This window comes from Oncorhynchus masou, chromosome 27 (assembly GCF_036934945.1).
Source record: "Oncorhynchus masou masou isolate Uvic2021 chromosome 27, UVic_Omas_1.1, whole genome shotgun sequence".
NCBI lineage: Eukaryota > Metazoa > Chordata > Actinopteri > Salmoniformes > Salmonidae > Oncorhynchus > Oncorhynchus masou.
Window position 1 is genome coordinate 18,841,834 of NC_088238.1, and position 19,659 is coordinate 18,861,492.

At 42.3% G+C, this 19,659-nt stretch overlaps 1 protein-coding gene across 1 annotated transcript; it reads left to right on the forward strand.

Moving 5' to 3' along the window:
- Positions 1 to 1,967: 1,967 nt before the first annotated feature.
- LOC135515281 (protein FAM3C-like) lies at positions 1,968 to 16,254 on the forward strand. The gene is made up of 7 exons (XM_064938974.1): positions 1,968 to 2,022; positions 5,846 to 5,902; positions 11,069 to 11,128; positions 12,013 to 12,063; positions 12,179 to 12,263; positions 12,758 to 12,884; positions 14,014 to 16,254. Exons 2-7 carry the CDS (start codon positions 5,890 to 5,892, stop codon positions 14,101 to 14,103), a joined length of 426 nt encoding a protein of 141 aa, XP_064795046.1. The 5' UTR covers positions 1,968 to 2,022; positions 5,846 to 5,889; the 3' UTR covers positions 14,104 to 16,254.
- Positions 16,255 to 19,659: the final 3,405 nt, after the last annotated feature.

Below are 19,659 nucleotides of genomic sequence, written 5' to 3' on the forward strand. Positions count from 1 at the left end.
AGCTAGATAAGAGGAACAGGTGGCCGTGTTCAGGTTGTAAATGGCAGCGAGTAGCGTGGATGTAGTGAAGAAACACAGGAAGAAGAGTGATCATGATACAGAAAGCAGTGGAGCGTCTAGGATAGAAAGCATGAAGATGGCCAAGGTTGGAAGCAAGAGTCATAATGTGTCAGAGTGGAAAGTGGTGATGGTGTTTGATGAGACCACAGGACCTCATTTACACCCTATCTGACTAACCAATGCCTTGGAGAAAGAGATAGGTGAAGTCAAGCTATCCCGGTTCATTGGAAAGGTAAATTGCTAATATTTTGTGGTAGCCAGGCTCAGAAAGGCAAGATTCTGCAAATGGAAAAGCTTAATGGGATGAATCTTAAAAGCCATATCCCTGGGGCTTATGCTAGGTTAAGGGGAGTCATCACTGGAGCCCCAATATCTACGTCCATAGTTGATATTAAAGAAAATGTGAAGGGAGGCAGAGTGATTGAGGCCAAAAGTTTGCTCAGCAGGAAAGAGGGTCAAAGAAGTGAAAGTTTATCAGTGCTGCTGAGGTTTGAGAAGGTTTTGGGTGGAACAGTACAGATAGCATTCTCTTATTTCAATGTTGTTGACATGCTGAATCATTCTAATGGTGGATTGTTTCAGCATGTTATAGATATCGTTGAATGGATTCGGGGGCATGGGATAGGTTTCAGCAGCTATTGATTTGTTTTTTATTTTCTAGGTAGACCGTGATTCATCTCAAACTTCAGGACAGTACGTAGCAGTATGCACCTTGAACGTTTATTTGACCGCTATGATTTAACCTGTTGAAACTCCCCATCCCGGATCCGGGATCGTGACTAAAGCCTCAGGCTCATTAGCATAACGCAACGTTAACGATTTCTGAAAATCGCAAATAAAATGAAAATAATGCGCCTGCTCTCAAGCTTAGCCTTTTCTTAACAACACTGTCATCTCAGATTTTCTAAATATGCTTTTGAACCATAGCAATTGACTAATTTATGTTAGAGTATGCTAAGCTAGCTTAGCATTTTGAGTAGCATTTAGCAGGCAACATTTTCACAAAAACCAGATAACCAAATAAATAAAATCATTTACCTTTGAAGAGCTTCGGATGTTTTCAATGAGGAGACTCTCAGTTACATACCAAATGCGCAGTTTTTCCTGAAAGCGTCTGTGTGTAGGAGAAATCGTTCCGTTTTGTACATCACATTTGGCTACCGAAACGAACCGAAAATTCAGTCACCTACAACGTCAAACTTTTTCCGAATTAACTCCATAATATCGACCGAAACATGGCAAACGTTGTTTGGAATCAATCCTCAAGGTGTTTTTTCACATATCTCTTCATTGATATATCGTTCGTGGAAGCCTGCATTCTCCTCTGAATTCTGTGGAAAAATACTTGCAGCTGACTTTTGCGCACCAATTTCGGCGCAGGACACTGGGTGGACACCTGGTAAATGTGGTCTCTTATGGTCAATCTTCCAATGATATGCCTACAAATACGTCACAATGCTGCAGACACCTTGGGGAAACGACAGAAAGGGCAGACTTACTCCTCTCGCATTCACAGCCATATAAGGAGACAATGGAAAACAGAGCCTCAAAAATCCTGCTCATTTCCTGGATGCCGTCTCATCTTGGTTTTGCCTGAAGCTCACGTTCTAGGGCACGCACAGAAAATATCTTTGCAGTTCTGGACACGTCAGAGTGTTTTCTTTCGAAAGCTATCAATTATATGCATAGTCGAGCATCTTTTTGTGACAAAATATCTTGTTTAAAACGGGAACGTTTTTCATCCAAAAATGAAATTGCGCCCATAGAGTTTCAACAGGTTAAAGATGAATAGAATGGCCTCACACTCCAGTACAGTAGGTGGCGGTGAAGAATAATGTATGGTCGTCCTTTATGTCTATGAGATTATTGAAGTACCACAAGAGTAAATAGCGATTTTCAACAAAACAGGGAAGAAGAGTATGTCATCGTAGAGGCAAGGCTTGTAACCGTGGCGTTTCTCAGGTAAAGTTGCCAGCTATCTTGCTAACGTTCGCTGTTTAAAAAAATAATATTTTTAGCTCTTGCCAATTAAATCGATTTGCTGTTGGGGCAATCAGGTTCATCTAACTATTTTGACTAGGGGTTGGCTACCTAGCTCCTGTTAACGGAATCGAACTAATTTGGGAATCGCTGTAACTAGTTATGGCTAAATCTAACCATACCTTAACGTTACTTATTTGGGGACGATAATTTATTCGGAAAAATGCATGTGTCTAGTTTGCACAGTTAGCTGACTACTGTTAGCCAAACACTATTAACACATAACTAATTGTGTAGCCAGCAGATCTGACCCGATTGTTTAAACTGTACCAGGGTCGGACAGGCTTCCTATGTAGATTAAAGTTGAAATGTGTAACTTCCGGTGTAGATTAAGACTGGAGCCAGTGTGAGAAGGTTTAGAAAACGTAGCTAGCACCCTCAATCCGAATTGTTCCAAAATGGCTGTTCTGCTAACTCGCATGAGAACAACATAGCAGTCATTCAATCTTCTTGGTATGACAATTTGGACTACAAGGCATTTCCCATCCCTGTTTTCAGCTATGTTTTCTGAACCATATCTCGCGCCGGCTTTACAATTGCGACCTGGCCAAGATAACACATAGGAATATGTCTAGGGAAATGTGCTATAGTTTAACCATACTACCCTGTTCACATTACTTGGCAGTTTTTCAGCAGGGTCAAGCTGTCTCTGAACCGCACCTTTTGTTCTGTAGCTTGACTTGACTCATTTTCTTACCGCCAGGTACAATCCAGGACACACTTGCAACCTGTGTAGCTTCCTCACAGTGGGTTGTGGGAATTGTGGTTCAAGAATCATTAATGTATGAAGGTTCTCTGTGGTCATTCACCTGCAGTAGAATCTGTCTAACACTTGTAAAGAGACAACTTCAACTGTGTCAGATAAGCGAGGAACAAAATGTGCCACATGCCAGACAAGTGGGTGACAACATTTCCTTGCAGTAATCTCCAGCCCAAAGCCCTGTGATGTGTGACTAGAAATGAAACTGGCTGAAGGATGCTAATCCACGGAATACAACCTTGATCCAAGCATCAGATTCCCAATGCACAGCACACAGACACTAAGGCTTTCAGAGGCAATGTCAAGACAGGACAGGTGGGAGCAGAGAGGGTGATCGTGACAGAAATCACTTAGGGAGGTCTTATCTCTGCTTCATCTTACTGTCATTACCTCTCATTCCCCTCCCAATGCAAAAGCCTCAGTATAGATAAATACATGACAGGTTGTATATAACCCGACCACGCATGCTGCTATTAGCACAGAGTCAAAAAGAAGATGGAATTCACACGGTACCTCGGAGCCCGTTAATGGGATTTCTCGCATTTAAGCCAGCAGCATACCACCCTGCATACCACTGCTGGCTTGCTTCTGAAGCAGGCTTGGTCCTGGTCAGTCCCTGGATGGGAGACCAGATGCTGCTGGAAGTGGTGTTGGAGGGCCGTAGGAGACACTATTTCCTCTGGTCTAAAAAAAATATCCCAATGCCCCAGGGCAGTGATTGGGGACACTACCCTGTGTAGGGTGCTGTCTTTCTGGATGGGACGTTAAACAGGTGTCCTGACTCTCTGTGGTCACTAAAGATCCCATGGCACTTATTGTAAGAGTAGAGGTGTTAACCCTGGTGTCCTGGCTAAATTTCCAATCTGGCCCTCAAACCATCACGGTCACCTAATAATCCCCAGTTTACAATTACAATCTCCCCTGTAACTATTCCCCAGGTCGTTGCTGTAAATGAGAATGTGTTCTCAGTCAACTTACCTGGTAAAATAATGAATAATAAAAAATAAAAATCATTGTCTGCTCTCCTGACCTTAAACACGCCTGCATAGTGTGTTAATCAGCTTCCACCAGTCCCTCAACATTGTCTGCTCTCCTGACCTTAAACACGCCTGCATAGTGTGTTAATCAGCTTCCATCAGTCCCTCAACATTGTTTGCTTTCCTGACCTTAAACACGCCTGCATAGTGTGTTAATCAGCTTCCATCAGTCCCTCAACATTGTCTGCTCTCCTGACCTTAAACACGCCTGCATAGTGTGTTAATCAGCTTCCATCAGTCCCTCAACATTGTCTGCTCTCCTGACCTTAAACACGCCTGCATAGTGTGTTAATCAGCTTCCATCAGTCCCTCAACATTGTCTGCTCTCCTGACCTTAAACACGCCTGCATAGTGTGTTAATCAGCTTCCATCAGTCCCTCAACATTGTCTGCTCTCCTGACCTTAAACACGCCTGCATAGTGTGTTAATCAGCTTCCATCAGTCCCTCAACATTGTCTGCTCTCCTGACCTTAAACACGCCTGCATAGTGTGTTAATCAGCTTCCATCAGTTACTCAACATTGCTTATTGTTTATTACTTTTGCTGTGTTGGACCCAACATTATGACACTTTAGACAATGGTTACATATTTTCACCAATACCAGGTATTCTTGATCAAGTCCTCTCAAAGATGCTAATGAATGTCCTAATGCTCTACCCATTGACATTGTCAGAACAAGCCTCTTAAAATTGCTCAAAAACAAACTCCTCCAATTAGCTCTGTCTCGAAAGCCCTGCTTCATATTTCACAGGCACGGACATAAATGAATCACGCTGTATATTAAACACTTGAGTTTCCCACTTTTCTCTCAACTGGTCTCTGACCCCCCGAAATGCTTTCTCATCGTCGTGGGTGATCAGGCATACCACCATCGTGTCATCAGCAAACTTAATGACTGTGTTGGAGTCGTGGTTGAACAGGGAGTACAGGAGGGCACTAAGCACTCACCCCTAATGGGCCCCAGTATTGACGGTCAGCGTGGGGGATGTGTTGTTGCCTACCCTCACCACTTCGGGGGGGCGGCCTGTCAGGAAGTCCAGGATCCAGTTGCAGAAGGTGTTCAGTCCCAGGATCCTTAGTTTCAGTTAGCTTCACAGTGTAACATTTTACATCAAAATGAAAGAAAAGTTATCTTGCACATTCAGCAGGCTGTGGTGTTAAATAGGCTTTTAGAATTGTTGTCTTTATTTTGTTATCGTTAATGCCGTCTTTGGTGTGCTGATTAATGCACAAGCACTCCTTCCCCCCACTCCTATCAATATTTATTTTGATTAAGTCATTTAATCAAATATTTTCAGTCGTCTTCGTCAAATGAACGGGAAGATGATGCAATCTTTCCAAGAGGAAGTAAATCTAATTTCATTGGTCCTCAACTCGTGGCTCAATCATTTCATTCAGGAGTTAGTGGAGTTAGCAGGGAGTTTAGCCTTCCCTGGAGCATGTTTCGTTCTGTGGACATTTACCTGGCTGAAAGGTGAGATGCATTCGTATGACTGGTTGACCAAATTTGCCTCTTCGTAGGACAGCCCTCTAGCTGTGGATGTATTTCTGGCAATATTTATTTAGCCATCCCATTATGAACTACCGCTCTTCCTTGTTCTCAGTTAGATGCCAAAGTGAGTCATGTTTTAAATATATCCCATTTAGCAGACGCTTTTGTCCAAAGCGACTTACAAGTCGGCTGGGGCCACTACTTTTACATATGGGTGGCCCCAGCGGGAATCGAACCCACGACGCTTGGCGTTGCAAGCGCCATGCTCTACCGACTGAGCCACACAGGACCCAGGACCCAGGAGGAAAGGCTAATGTCCAAGTAGTAGTGTGACATGATCATACTCAACCAGCCAAAGTTAACTAGCTAGTCAACCTTACTGTCGAACCACTGTCTCTCCCTCTGTATGTCTCTCCACACTGGAGAATATTGACATGTTGCTTTGTCTTTCAACAGGGGCATACATTGTTTTGTACTCACTGCAGATTCTTGGGACCAACATGAGAGCTGGAGGTAGGTTTTGCTATAATAGGTACCTGTATTTCTGACAGCATAACTTTTATCACATTTACTTGGGTCAGTGTGTGACAATTGTTTATCTTGGCTATTCTGTCTACAAATCATATTCTTAATCACTGGACAACATAGCTATGCCTATAGCCTACTTGTTTAGTTTATTAGGGACCCCATTAGCTACTGCTCATGTAGCTGCTATTCTTCCTGGGGTCCACACAACATACATTACAAAATACAGAACGGTAATAGACAAGAACAACATAAGATATTACTTTAATATAGAAATAAGAGGTGTGTGTGTGGAAGAAAGACTCCAATAGACATCAAATACTATTTACACACTTCATATATACATTCGTATGTACAATACAGTTAAATGAGACCTTCAGAAAGAGGAGAGGTGCTGTGATACAATATGTTTCTAAATGTGATCTTAAGTAACCTCTGGTTGCAGAGCATTCCACGATTTCATGTTTCTATACATAACTGAGCGACACACTAAATGTGTTTTTGGTTTGGGTACCGTGGAGAAACCCATAGTGGTGTGTCTGGGGTATGTATGTTTTGAAGTGTATGCAAATGGTTAGGCATTTTCAAAAAAACACATTTTTCTTAGACTAGAAGTAGTCTGTTTCTCCTCAACCATGAAAGACTTTCATGTCGTGTGTGTGCAGTTAAAGGCAAGGCTTTTGTTTACAGCCAGCTGCAGCTTTGCTAGGTCTTTCTTTGTTGCACCTGACCATATAATGGGACAAGATCAAAGCCTGGTACAGTTGAGCTTTGTGTCAAAAACGCAGAACACACCACAACATACATACTGTACCGCTCACCATCTTCACAAAAACTTTGTATGTGACTTGGCAATGACAACTGACCATCCAATGTTACTCCTAGGAGTTGAGCTTCTTCAATGTGTAGCAGTATTGTTAGAGAGGGATAAAGATGTTGTTCTGGCGCCAGGTAGGTATTAACCCTTCTGAAAAGAAGAATAGGAGAGAGCAGCACTAGTAACCCCACCAACAATACCTCGTACTAGAATAATGGCAGAGCAATTCAAAGGCCACTTCATACAAACAATTGATGACAAAGAATCCAGTGATAAACCTTAGAGAACTTGCAATGTTCTGTATTACGACCCAGTGGGGGGGGATATAAATGGGTTTGTGGGGTGTGTTCAAAGACAAAGGCTTTGAAATGTCCAAAAATATTCTCTGCTAAATGTCAATAGTCCCCCACAAAATCAATACAGTTCAAGCAATAATAAACAATAAACTCTCACACAACCTCACTTTGACCTCACCATTCTGTATACATCTGGCCCTTCTTTGGACACTGTGTTAACTAACCTCCAAATGAGCTTCAATGCCATACAACTCTCCTTCCGTGGCCTCCAACTGCTCTTAAACGCTAGTAAAACCAAATGCATGCTTTTCAACCGTTCGCTGGCCGCACCCGCACCCGCCCGCCCGACTAGCATCACTACCCTGGACGGTTCTGACCTAGAATATGTGGACAACTATAAATACCTAGGTGTCTGGCTAGACTGTAAACTCTCCTTCCAGACACATATTAAACATCTCCAATCCAAAATTAAATCTAGAATCGGCTTCCTATTTCGCAACAAAGCCTCCTTTACTCACGCCGCCAAACTTACCCTAGTAAAACTGACCATCCTACCGATCCTCGACTTTGGCGATGTCATCTACAAAATAGCTTCCAATACTCTACTCAGCAAACCGGATGCAGTCTATCACAGTGCCATCCGTTTTGTTACCAAATCACCTTATACCACCCACCACTGTGACCTGTATGCTCTAGTCGGCTGGCCCTCACTACATATTCGTCGCCAGATCCACTGGTTCCAGGTCATCTATAAGTCTATGCTAGGTAAAGCTCCGCCTTATCTCAGCTCACTGGTCACGATAACAACACCCACCCGTAGCACGCGCTCCAGCAGGTATATCTCACTGGTCATCTCCAAATCCAACATCTCCTTTGGCTGCCTTTCCTTCCAGTTCTCTGCTGCCAGTGACTGGAACGAAATGCAAAAATCACTGAAGCTGGAGACTTATATTTCCCTCACTAACTTTATACATCAGCTAACTGATCGCTGCAGCTGTGCATAGTCCATCTGTAAATAGCCCATCTATCTACCTCATCCCCATATGGTTTTTATTTACTTTTCTGCTCTTTTGCACACCAGTATTTCTACTTGCACATCATCATCTGCTCATTTATCACTCCAGTGTTAATCTGCTAAATTGTAATTACTTCGCTACTATGGCCTATTTATTGCCTTACCTCCTCTCGCCACTTGCACACACTGTATATAGACTCTTTTTTTTCTATTGTGTTATTGACTGTACGCTTGTTTATTCCATGTGTAACTCTGTTGTTGTTTGTGTCGCACTGCTTTGCTTTATCTTGGCCAGGTCACAGTTGTAAATGGGAACTTGTTCTCAACTAGCTTACCTGGTTAAATAAAGGTGAAATAATAAATGAACTAAAATGTCAACCCAAATCCATCCGGCAGGGCAATAATAGTCCAGCGACACTGAGCATCAAAGGGAAGCGCAGTGGGAAACATATGTTTGCAAAGGGAAGCGCAGTGGGAAACAATACGTTTGCCAAGGGAAGCGCAGTGGGAAACAATACGTTTGCCAAGGGAAGCGCAGTGGGAAACAATACGTTTGCCAAGGGAAGCGCAGTGGGAAACAATACGTTTGCCAAGGGAAGCGCAGTGGGAAACAATACGTTTGCCAAGGGAAGCGCAGTGGGAAACAATACGTTTGCCAAGGGAAGCGCAGTGGGAAACAATACGTTTGCCAAGGGAAGCGCAGTGGGAAACAATACGTTTGCCAAGGGAAGCGCAGTGGGAAACAATACGTTTGCCAAGGGAAGCGCAGTGGGAAACAATACGTTTGCTGGAGCGATAGAGGGAGAATTAGTGTTGACTTCAGGCTTGCAGTCTGTCAGTCTGATACACCTGATGGTTTGTTTGTCAAAGCTTCGCAACACTGTTGCTACTAATCCATTCGGTCAATGACAGGAGCGGGCCCCAAAGATTCCAAACACGACCTAGAGCGTTAACACCGGCGATTAACTTCAACACTTTACAAACTAATCACGCTGAAAATAAACAGGACTTCTGCCAGGAGTTAAACACACTGTCAAAACTGCCACGCTGACCGAGAGCCTCCATACAGAGCCAGAAGAGCCATTGTTATTGTCTCCCTCCTGACTGCTGCTGTGCTCTTAAAGGGGCAGCCCACGGTGAAGGCTCCGTGCAGGATTTCTCTACAAATGTTCACAACCATCTCCAGTTTAGGTCTAAGAGAATGCTTTGAACCAAATATAATGCTTTTTTGTTTTCAGATGAATTTAACACCAGATTATTGTAATTTCCCATTCTGACACTGACTGTATGTCCTTGCTAAGAGACTCTGTGAGCTCATTGGCTGTAGATGGTGATGTGTGCAATCAGCATACGTAGTAAATCTAACTTCTTGTAAGACAAGTGACAAATCATTTGTAAAAATAGAGAGGAGTAACAGCCCAAGGAAACTGTCCTGAGGGATACTACTGCACATATCTGATGTTGGAGAAGCTTCCATTGAAGAACACTCTTGGTTCTGTTGGATAAGTAACTCTCCAACCGTGTGATGGCAGGGGACGTAAAGCCATTCCAAGGGAGTTTTTTTCAATAAGAAATGATGATCAATAACACAAGGCTTCACTGAAACCGAACAATACAGCTCCAACTATCATCTAATCAATTTATTTTAGCCAGTCATGAGTCAGTGCAGTACAAGTTGAGTGCCTTTCCCTATACGCATGCTGAAAGTCATTATAAAATAGCATTGCATTTGTTAAACGCAGTTCTCCATCAGTTTACTGAAAACAGGCAGCACACTGACTGGGTGGATGTTAGAGGCAGCAAAGGGTGCTTTACTATATGTAGGTAGTGGAATTACTTTAGCTTTCTTCCACACCTGTGGACACAATCCTGGTTAAAGACATGGTTACTTGGGGTGGCAATACAGTCTTACCATTCTCAGTAGTTTCCCATCTAGGTTGTCTATACTTGGTGGCTTATCATTGATGGATGCTAACTGTTTTTCCACCTATTCCACACTAACTTGACCAAATTCAAAACGGCATTCCTGCTCTTTCATTATTAGATCTTCAATGCACATATGGTGGTTCAATGTTTTAACTAACTAATGTTTGTCTTCTTTACCGGTGAAATTGTCATTGAAATGATTTTGCCATATCAAAAGGTTTTGCTAAAATGGCCCATCAACATCAATGAACGATGTAGATTTAATTGGGTTTTCTGTCCATAATATAACTTAAGGTGATCCAAATGTATTTTTAATGTAAATTATCTTGTTGTTAGTAATATTCTTATAAAAAAATTTAAAAAAATGTCTCAATTGACAGTATGTCAACCAATCACCTGAGCAGCCTGAATTGTTTGTCCTTTTTCCCCCCTTTTCTTTGAACCATACCACTTTTCAGTTCATCGACCCAGGGGGCTCTAACAGTTCTCAGTTTCTTAACAGGTACATGCTTGTCAACAATTTGCAAGAATAATTTTACAAATACTCCAAGTGATGCATCTGGTTTCTCCTCATACACATCAGGCCAACAAATGTTTTTCATCTTAAACAAGAGTCCTGAGAACATTTTGTAAGATCTGTTATAAATGGCTTTAGACCCTGCCTTTGGTACTTCTGGCTTTTCTTATTATTGCCACAATGTTATGGTCACTAGCCAATGGGAACTGATATTGCTTTGGAGCAAAGCTCTGCAGCAGTGGTGAAGATCTGATCAATACAAGTGGATGTCACAGATCCAACACTTGGTTTAAACTCTAGTTGGTTGAGTGATAACCTGGGTCACAGTAATAAGCATCCTCTCGAGAGGACAACTAGATAACCAGTCAATGTTCAGGTCACCAAGCACATTTAATTTCTCTGTTAGCATCAGAGACCTTATCTGACACACACATTAGACATGGTGTTGAAATAGTGTTTCATTTCCTCTCTCCTCTCTCCCGCTGTCTATTGATCTCTTCATTCTCTCTCTTTGATCTATGTATCTTATTTCCGTCAGGCATCTTGGAGTTGGCTGCATTGATTTCTGTCTTTTTCCTGGCAGTTTTCCTTGCATTCCAGCTGCTGGAAATTAACATGGACTTCAATCTGGGGAATGTGTTTGGTGAGTTTGGTTACAGGTGTTTTCCAGTGTTGTAACTGTGCATATCAATCTATTGCCTGATCTTGCATGGAATTCCGAGGAGGAATCACTTAGTTTCAAAGGCTATTGTTTTGAATACATCTCTCAATAGATAGGATTAATAATCTTCCTCTGGGATTCTAAATTTAGGCCTTCAGAAAAACCTTTGTCGTGTCTGCATGCGACACCCCTTAATCTCTGGCTGAAGCTAAATTCACACACTACAGAGACGGAAGGTGTGTAGCGCATGTTGTTTTTCGTCACAAAAGGGGTGGCTCCTTGTGATATTTTCTGGCATTCGACCGTACTTTTGTGCTACTGGAAATTGAGACGCTCGGTATCATCCCTTCCGTAGCCGTGTAGTTGCCCATCCCTGCCTTGGTTAACTACTTCAATACTAACCCGTCCATACCGCTGTTCATATACACTGAGTGTACAAAACATTAAGAACACAATTCCTGATATTGAGTTGCACCCCCTTTTGCCCTCAGAACAGCCTCAATTTGACGGGGCAAATCGCTGTGCCTGGCACTTACTATCATACCCCGTTCAAAGGCATTTAAATAGTTTTCTCTTGCCAATTCACCTTCTAAATGGCAAACATACGCAATCCATGTCTCAAGGCTTAAAAATCCTTATTTGACCTGTCTACCCTGATTGAATTTGATTTAACAGGTGACATCAATAAGGGATCATAGCATTCACCTGGTCAGTGTCACGGAAAGAGGTGTTCTTAATGTTTTGTACACTCAGTGTAAACAGTACTTTCCATTGTCATTGAATGTACTATAATTCATTATTCAGGATAGGAGTTAGCCTGTGATCGTACATTAGCTTGTCGTGAACAAGTTGTTTGTTCTCCACAGGAAAGACAGGGGACCTCATCAAGTCAGACTACTTTGACATGTGGGCGGGAGGTGAGGCCTTAGTTTCAGTTAGATTTCCTGTGTTTCCGTGTCATGGAGTGCCTCTTGACTAGGCAGGCGGACCAGGCAGACCAGTCTTGTACCTGTGTATTTGTTGTGTGTGCAGATGTCCACACGCTCATCACATTCCTGAAGACTATTGAAGAAGGAACAGTAGTGATGATGGCCACGTTTGACGATTCGGCCTCCAAGTAGGTGTTCCGATCTGAAGAAAAGATGCACATTCAGCATTTAACTTCTCCGTGAACTCTTAGATTAGAATTTTAAGCTTAGGCAAATACTTCAGTTAAGTGTCTTGATCAATCTGTTTCGTTCCTCCAGGGACTGAATTGAACCCTTGTAGAATTGACAAACGACTATCACATAAATAAACCCGTTAACTGACTGCGGGGAAATGTAAATGAATTTCGCCCTAACTGCTGATATTAAAGGAGTCACCAATTACTGATGTATAACAATGGTGACTAAGAGCAAAGGTTCAAGTAAAGGAAAGAGTGGTAGGTAGAGATATTTAAGTGTCTAGTCTACAGACTCTCAATGACATTCTAGCCGTGTATTCACTAGCAAACGGACAGAAATGGTGAGGGACTACCTGAACTTGTCCAATAAGAAACGTTTTATTTTGTGTTGAAACATTTTGCCACGGTGTGCACACATGAATACGACCCTGCTGTGTGGTCCACAGGCTGAACGACGAGTCCAAGAAGATGATTGGTGAACTTGGCAGTTCCAGTATCAGCACATTAGGTTTCAGGGACAACTGGATCTTTGTGGGAGGCAAAGGGATCAAGACCAAGAGTCCCTTTGAGCAGGTAACTTCAACCCCCCCCCCCCCACACACACACACACGCTTTTAAATCTTTATCCTCCTTAACCTGGTTGATTCACATTTTTTCTTTTTGGTCTGTTCACAACGGGACTTGCACAACTGAGAGAACTTTGTCTATAGAAATATAGTACCTAGAACACACCATTTATCATGATACAGATTCATTTCCCAGCCCTGTCATAAAGAGTTGTGCGCGCTGTTCTGCTTCAGAAATGGGCATGTTTTATATTGGAGTTGATACAATAACTTGTAAAACTGCACCTGGATGTCCTCATCAACAACCCTCAGACTCAACTCTGGACCTCCAAGCCAGTCCCACTGCATTTTGTTCATTGTTCCCCTCTAATCAGGGACTGATTTAGACCCAGGACACAGTGTGTGTAATTAATTATCAGGTAGAACAGAACCAGAACCAACTCCGGACCTTGTAGGTTGAGAGTTGAACACCCCTGGTCTACAACGTCTCAGATGTCATCGGAGGGTTGATTATCTAGCGAGGCAAGGTGAAATATCCCAAATGGAGCTAGATGAAGCCAGAACAATAATCTACTTGTTGAGCATAGCTATAGCCTTCAGTCTGGTGTTCATGGTCATCACTCGCTGTTCAGTTTGTCAAGGTCCCGACATCAGAGTATAACTGTCTTGCAGCAGGGCACTTTGACGCGAGAATACACTCGAACGTGACATTTGTTTATAAACAAAAAACTTGCTCTATAAGATATGTAAACACAGCCGCTCCATGATTTAGTTTTCGTTCTTTACAGTCCTGAACTATTGATTTCATTATCTGAGTTTTACCAGAGAAGCCAATTTTGAGAATACTGTCTTTTTACATTTCCATCTGACCCTTGAACATGTTGTCCCAGAGTGAACAGGCACTCCTTCAATAATGACTTTCCATCCTCCCTTATGTGTTCTTGGGACATTGTTTGTGATCGCTGTGCCGGTACACACACAGCCTTATCAGACAAGAGGGGCCAAGCAATGTGCTTCCCAAATGGTGTCCTTTTCCCTTTGTAGTGCACAAAACACTTGCACTATATAGGGAATAGGCTGCCATTTGGGATGCTGACATTGGGTCTAATCCAAAACCTCTGTCTCTGCCTCTACAGCACATAAAGAACCACGCCGACACCAACAAGTACGAGGGCTGGCCCGAGGTGCTGGAGATGGAATGCTGCATACCCCAAAGACAGGCGTGATCTTTTCACTTGAACCCTCGATCGGCCATCTCTGGTTCCCTTCATAGCCGCCCCTTCACGCCTTTGGTTGCATCTCCCATTCTTCTCTTAAAATAGTGTACTTGCACACTTTCCTATGATGGCTCTAGCAATGGTTGAACCTCCCTCCACCTAATGCTAACACCAACGCAGCCATTGTATTTTAGAGACTGTCCCTCTGCGTTGCAGCTGTCAGTGTTTGCAGCAGTCGGTGTTTGACGTCAGGAAGCATCCTTGTTTGTTTGTGTCAAGGTATTGTCTATATATAGAAAGAGGAATGGTATGGCAGAAATTCCTGTTATTGGTTATTCAGCAGAATGTACCAAGATCACTGTGAAATTTGTAAATAGAACTACAAAAAAAGTATCAAACTTTTGAACATCGATATTGTAATATAACATCTTGGAAAGCAATGTGGCTTAAGATCCTTGTTACTTAAGAGTGAATTTATATTATAGCTTTTTATCTTTATTGATTGGTCTTTTTTTTTTAATGTTAGTTTTTGTGTGGGTTGGGAGTGGAATGAATGAGGAAGCATAGAGCTAAATCACGTTAGTGGGGATTTTGTCTTGTGTGCATCTTCCTTGGATAGAATGAGGATCGTTGGTTTTGGATGGGGGTCATGTACCTAAGTCTTTCAGTAACAATCTTATCGATATTTTAGGGAAATATTTAGCTGGTTTTGCTGATTTAATAAATCACTTGGGAATTTATTGGCACTTTGACAGCCTTAGAAAAACCATTCAAGAAATAGATTGATACAGTACAAAGATGACTAGGTTTTGTGGCTAGATCTTCCTTTCCCCAGTATCTCTGGTTTACCTTAAAGACTACTAACTCTGCATCACATCTCTTCCACTTGGCTCTCCTAAAGCTTTGATTACCTCATTGCGACTGACTTTTTTGTTCTTATCGTATAATGCAAGAACTGCCTAGGCTGAAGCTCTCAGCTTTTAGCTGAGTGACTGTTGGCTTTTGCAACATTGCATCATGTCCCCCCCTGGATCTTCTTCAGTGAGCGGTCTCAGTACCACTACCACTGTTCATTAGCTGTGGTCATATAAGCTACAATTCAACCCAGCTGTCATTTTGTCACACTTGGAATGGAGTAAGCTACATATATAACACATAATACATTTGACGTTTTATTTAAAGAAGCAAGTCGGTTAAGAACAAATTCTTATTTACAGTGAAGGCCTACACCGGCCAAACCCGGACGATGCTGGGCCAATCGTGTGCTGCCCCATGGGACTACCAATCAGGACCAGTTGTGATACCGTCTGGAATGGAACCAGGGTGTCTAGTGGCTCCTCAAGCACTGATATTCAGTGCCTTAGACCGCTGCACCACTCGGGGACCCGTGGATTAATTCCTGTTCTGTGTGTGAAGTTGAATCCATTGGGAGATTATTGCATATGCAGTTATGTCATGTGCTTCAACTACGGTAACACCTGGTGCTGAAAGTAGCACACGTTTCAGAGTGTAATGTAAAACTCTTGTTGCCTAAAACATCTCACCTCGGTCCCCTAGTTGGTTCAAAGGATAACTGTCTGTTTTTGGTCAAATGGCAGGAATACAATTCTGTTTCTGTTTGCTTTTAGGGCAGCACATGTAACCTAACACAATGTGATTGGAGGCTATTCTGAAACCTGTTCCCCCATCCACTTGTCTATGGAGTCATTGTAATGAAGGAATTCCCCTTTTGTCTCGACATTGGCAAGATATTTAACACAGTGAATGACATCCTCTACATTGCCTTTTTTAAAAGATCTGTGTCCTGTTTTTTTGGTTTCATTTGAAAACCTTGAGTGAAGTGAAAAGCCCAAACCGATACCCCATCGATGCCATTCCAAAAACAAGTGTGCCCTTCCTGCTCTTAATAGAGTTCATCCCACCAATGTGCCTTGTCTGACTGTCTATGGATTTGTAAGTCTATGTAATGTTCATTATTTCTACATCTACTAAACTACTGACTTGTTAATCATTCATGTTGTTGCAAGGAAGTTAAATGAGGAACAATTCTGATTATTGTGACTCATATTGTTGCAATGTCTTACATCTGTGTCGTGAAACATTTCAAACAACTTACCATTCATGAGTATGATTAATAAAGCTCCACCTGTCTTCATTGTACGTGTGACATTTATTTAGACAGAAGTCCTGAATTTGGAAAGTATTTCTCTCACAATGCCTTTAACATCTTAAATCATGTTGGCAGATGAAGTTGACTTGATTTTAGGGAGGTGTGAGGTCGTATGAGGGGGTGCCGAGGCATATTTCTGTCTGTAGTAAAGCTCTTTTAGGGAGGAGAAACTCATTTGATTGGCTGTGCCTGGCTCCACAGGGCCCCTGCCCAGTCATGTGAGATCCCCATAGATTAGGGCCTAATGAATTTATTTCAATTGACTGAATTCCTCATGAACTTTAACTCCGTAAAATCTTTGAAACTGATACCTGTTGCGTTTTATATTTTTGTGATGCAGATGACTGTACTGAAATCTGGCTTGTCTTCAAGAGGTTGCATCATACTCAAATGGCATGAATAGACAAAGCTCTTTGTTTTGTTACTGTGACACTGTCCGTTCTACATAGCCTAATGTTTCTAAACTAAGAACATTCCACAAGGTTGTGCTGGGATTCTATTATATAATAACCAAATGCCTTATTCTCTTTGCAAAAAGGTCCGCAATAATTTACCACCTGGTTTTAATAAGAGTTATAAACTGGGTGGTTTGAGCCCTGAATGCTGATTGGATGACATCAGACGGTCTACCACGGTATGACAAAACATTTATTTTTACTGCTCTAATTATATTGGTAACCAGTTTATAATAGCAATAAGGCACCTCATGAGTTGGTACTATATGGCCAGTATACCACAGCTAAGGGCTGTATCCAGGCACTCCGTGTTGTGTCGTGTGGAAGAACAGCCCTTAGCTGAAATTGGCCATATACCACATGCTTTCGGGGCTTATTGCTTAAATATATGACTGACTGTGGCTATTGTTGGTATGTATTTTGAATGCATACGTGTACACAATGCACATCACATCGGCACACCTGTGTGGATTCCACGCCAACAACGCTCTAATCAGATCACTTGCAGGTCATGCACGTGATGTTACTGACCCAACCTCCATAAAAAAAAGTTTGTTTTCAAGTGTCATGTTGACAAGCAAAAACATTGTAACTAGTAAATAATTAAAACAAATTTGACAGTGAAAAGAATGTACACAGCAGAAGAATCACTGGTAAGACGAAAGCACCGCTCAGACTCAGAAGATGCCCTTCTGGAGCCATGCAGCCGTAGAGTCATTATACCCTAATGTAAGTCTATTTGTCTATTAGCCAAATAAAAATAGGCCTTCAACTTGTAAGCATATAGCCTCTAAATAAATGCTAAACAAAATAGTTGAAGTACATACAGTGGCGGATAGGGAAAACAGATCTGGCAATAAGAATAGGCTATAAATAGCCTAGGGGTCCCAAATGCTCAAGACTATTTCACTCAGGACAGGGTATAGTCAATACTTAATATTTTGCTCTGTCTCATTTATTGTTATGGATATAGCCTCTGCGTGATAGGGTTGTGCAACGCAGATGGCTATAACAAGCCTACATACAGGATGGAATTAAGCCAAGGGTCTTGTTTTAACAAAGTTAACCATTTTTACTGTAGTGTCCAATACGTCTTTCAACCTCTAAGGCATTCCCTTGGCAGCAAGAGCCTCTCGGTGGATGCTGCAGTGTACCCAAGAGCCTCTCGGTGGATGCTGCAGTGTACCCAAGAGCCTCTCGGTGGATGCTGCAGTGTACCCAAGAGCCTCTCGGTGGATGCTGCAGTGTACCCAAGAGCCTCTCGGTGGATGCTGCAGTGTACCCAGTGGTCTAAGGCTAGCACTGCGATGCTAGCTGTGCCACCAGAGACTCTGGGTTCGCGCCCAGGCTCTGTTGCAGGCTGCCCGCGACGGGGAGGTCCGTGGGGCGACGCACAATTGGCCTAGCATCGTCCGGGTTAGGGAGGGTTTGGCCGGTAGGGATGTCCTTGTCTCATCCCGCACTAACGACTCCTGTGGCGGGCCGGGCGCATTGCGCGCTAACCAGGTCGCCAGGTGCACGGTGTTTCCTCCGACACATTGGTGCGGCTGGCTTCCGGGTTGGATGCGCGCTGTGTTAAGAAGCAGTGCGGCTTGGTTGGGTTGTGTTTCGGAGGACGCATGGCTTTCGACCTTCGTCTCTCCCGAGCCTGTACAGGAGTTGTAGCGATGAGACAAGATAGTAACTACCGTGGATACCACGAAATAGGGGAGAAAAGGGGGTAAAAATTTGAGAAAAATAAAATAAAAAAACCTGATGGCGTTCCAGTTTGGGAATTCCTGCGTTACCACGGCTATAAATAAATGATGTGATTATATGGCCATTAAATAACACATGGCATATTTAGATTGGGGAATAGGCCTAAATCATATTAACTTTCTATTTTGCAGCTCAGGTGGTTATTCTAAGTAATTTGCTGAAGGCCCAAGCCTATACTACGCCATCTACTGGTATAACGTCGTTATCGAATGCCGTTCTACAACAAGCTCTAAACTTTTATTTAGGAAATTAAACCATGAAATTGCAAAGCAACTCCAAAGTCTGGGCTTGAGTTGCTTGATTGACTAGCTACGTTCAGTTCATGTTCTTTGTGGATGCCACATCCCTGACAAAAGTGTGTACATATAAAAAAGCTCTGTAAGCGAGTAAAGGGAGATGTAAAGTCAGAATAGATTTTCATAGTTGTAATGTTTACAGAACTCATTTAAAGGTTACTGCATGGCGTTTCTTACTATCCTAACAATACGTATGGGTTTTCTTATGATTCTAACGATATGTATGTTCAACCTTTTGGCAGCTATCTGGCTCCATATTATGTTTTTCTCCCAATGTTTGTCACTGGTCAATCATAATAAAGTGTTGTTTCAAATAGGCATGTTTGTTTTTACATGCACAAGTAACAAACCACAACCACTGTGTAACAAAACTTAGCTAATGATATTGTTCAAGCTATGGTTGTTCAAGGTCTACATTTTTCCAGTTTGTTGCTCCCACTTGAAAAGCAAGGAACAAATACTTGGCTTCTCTTGGACATTTTGACATGTTGCGGGCCTGTGACTCACGTAGTGCTGAGCGATTAGTGCTTTCTGAGGTCGATTCGGTTTCGGTTCAATTATTGAAATCACGGGTTTCGATTATTTGGGTTGAATGCTGTGACACAGAATACATTTTTAAAATAAAACTCCCGTGATGGTAGTGAGTTTTGACTGCCCATAACAGCTTATCACTTATTAACCATAATTATCCACATTACTTTAATCACATATTTCAGTTGTGTATATTACATTTGTTCTATTTGATGACTTATTTCATTCCAAGTCATCTCATCTCTATAGATGTTATGAACTTGAGTGAAGACCCAAACGCGTTTTTAACAGAAAACAGAGTTCTTTAATAAAAAACAGGAATGGCATAAATCCTCTTCCAACGTAGTCAATGGAA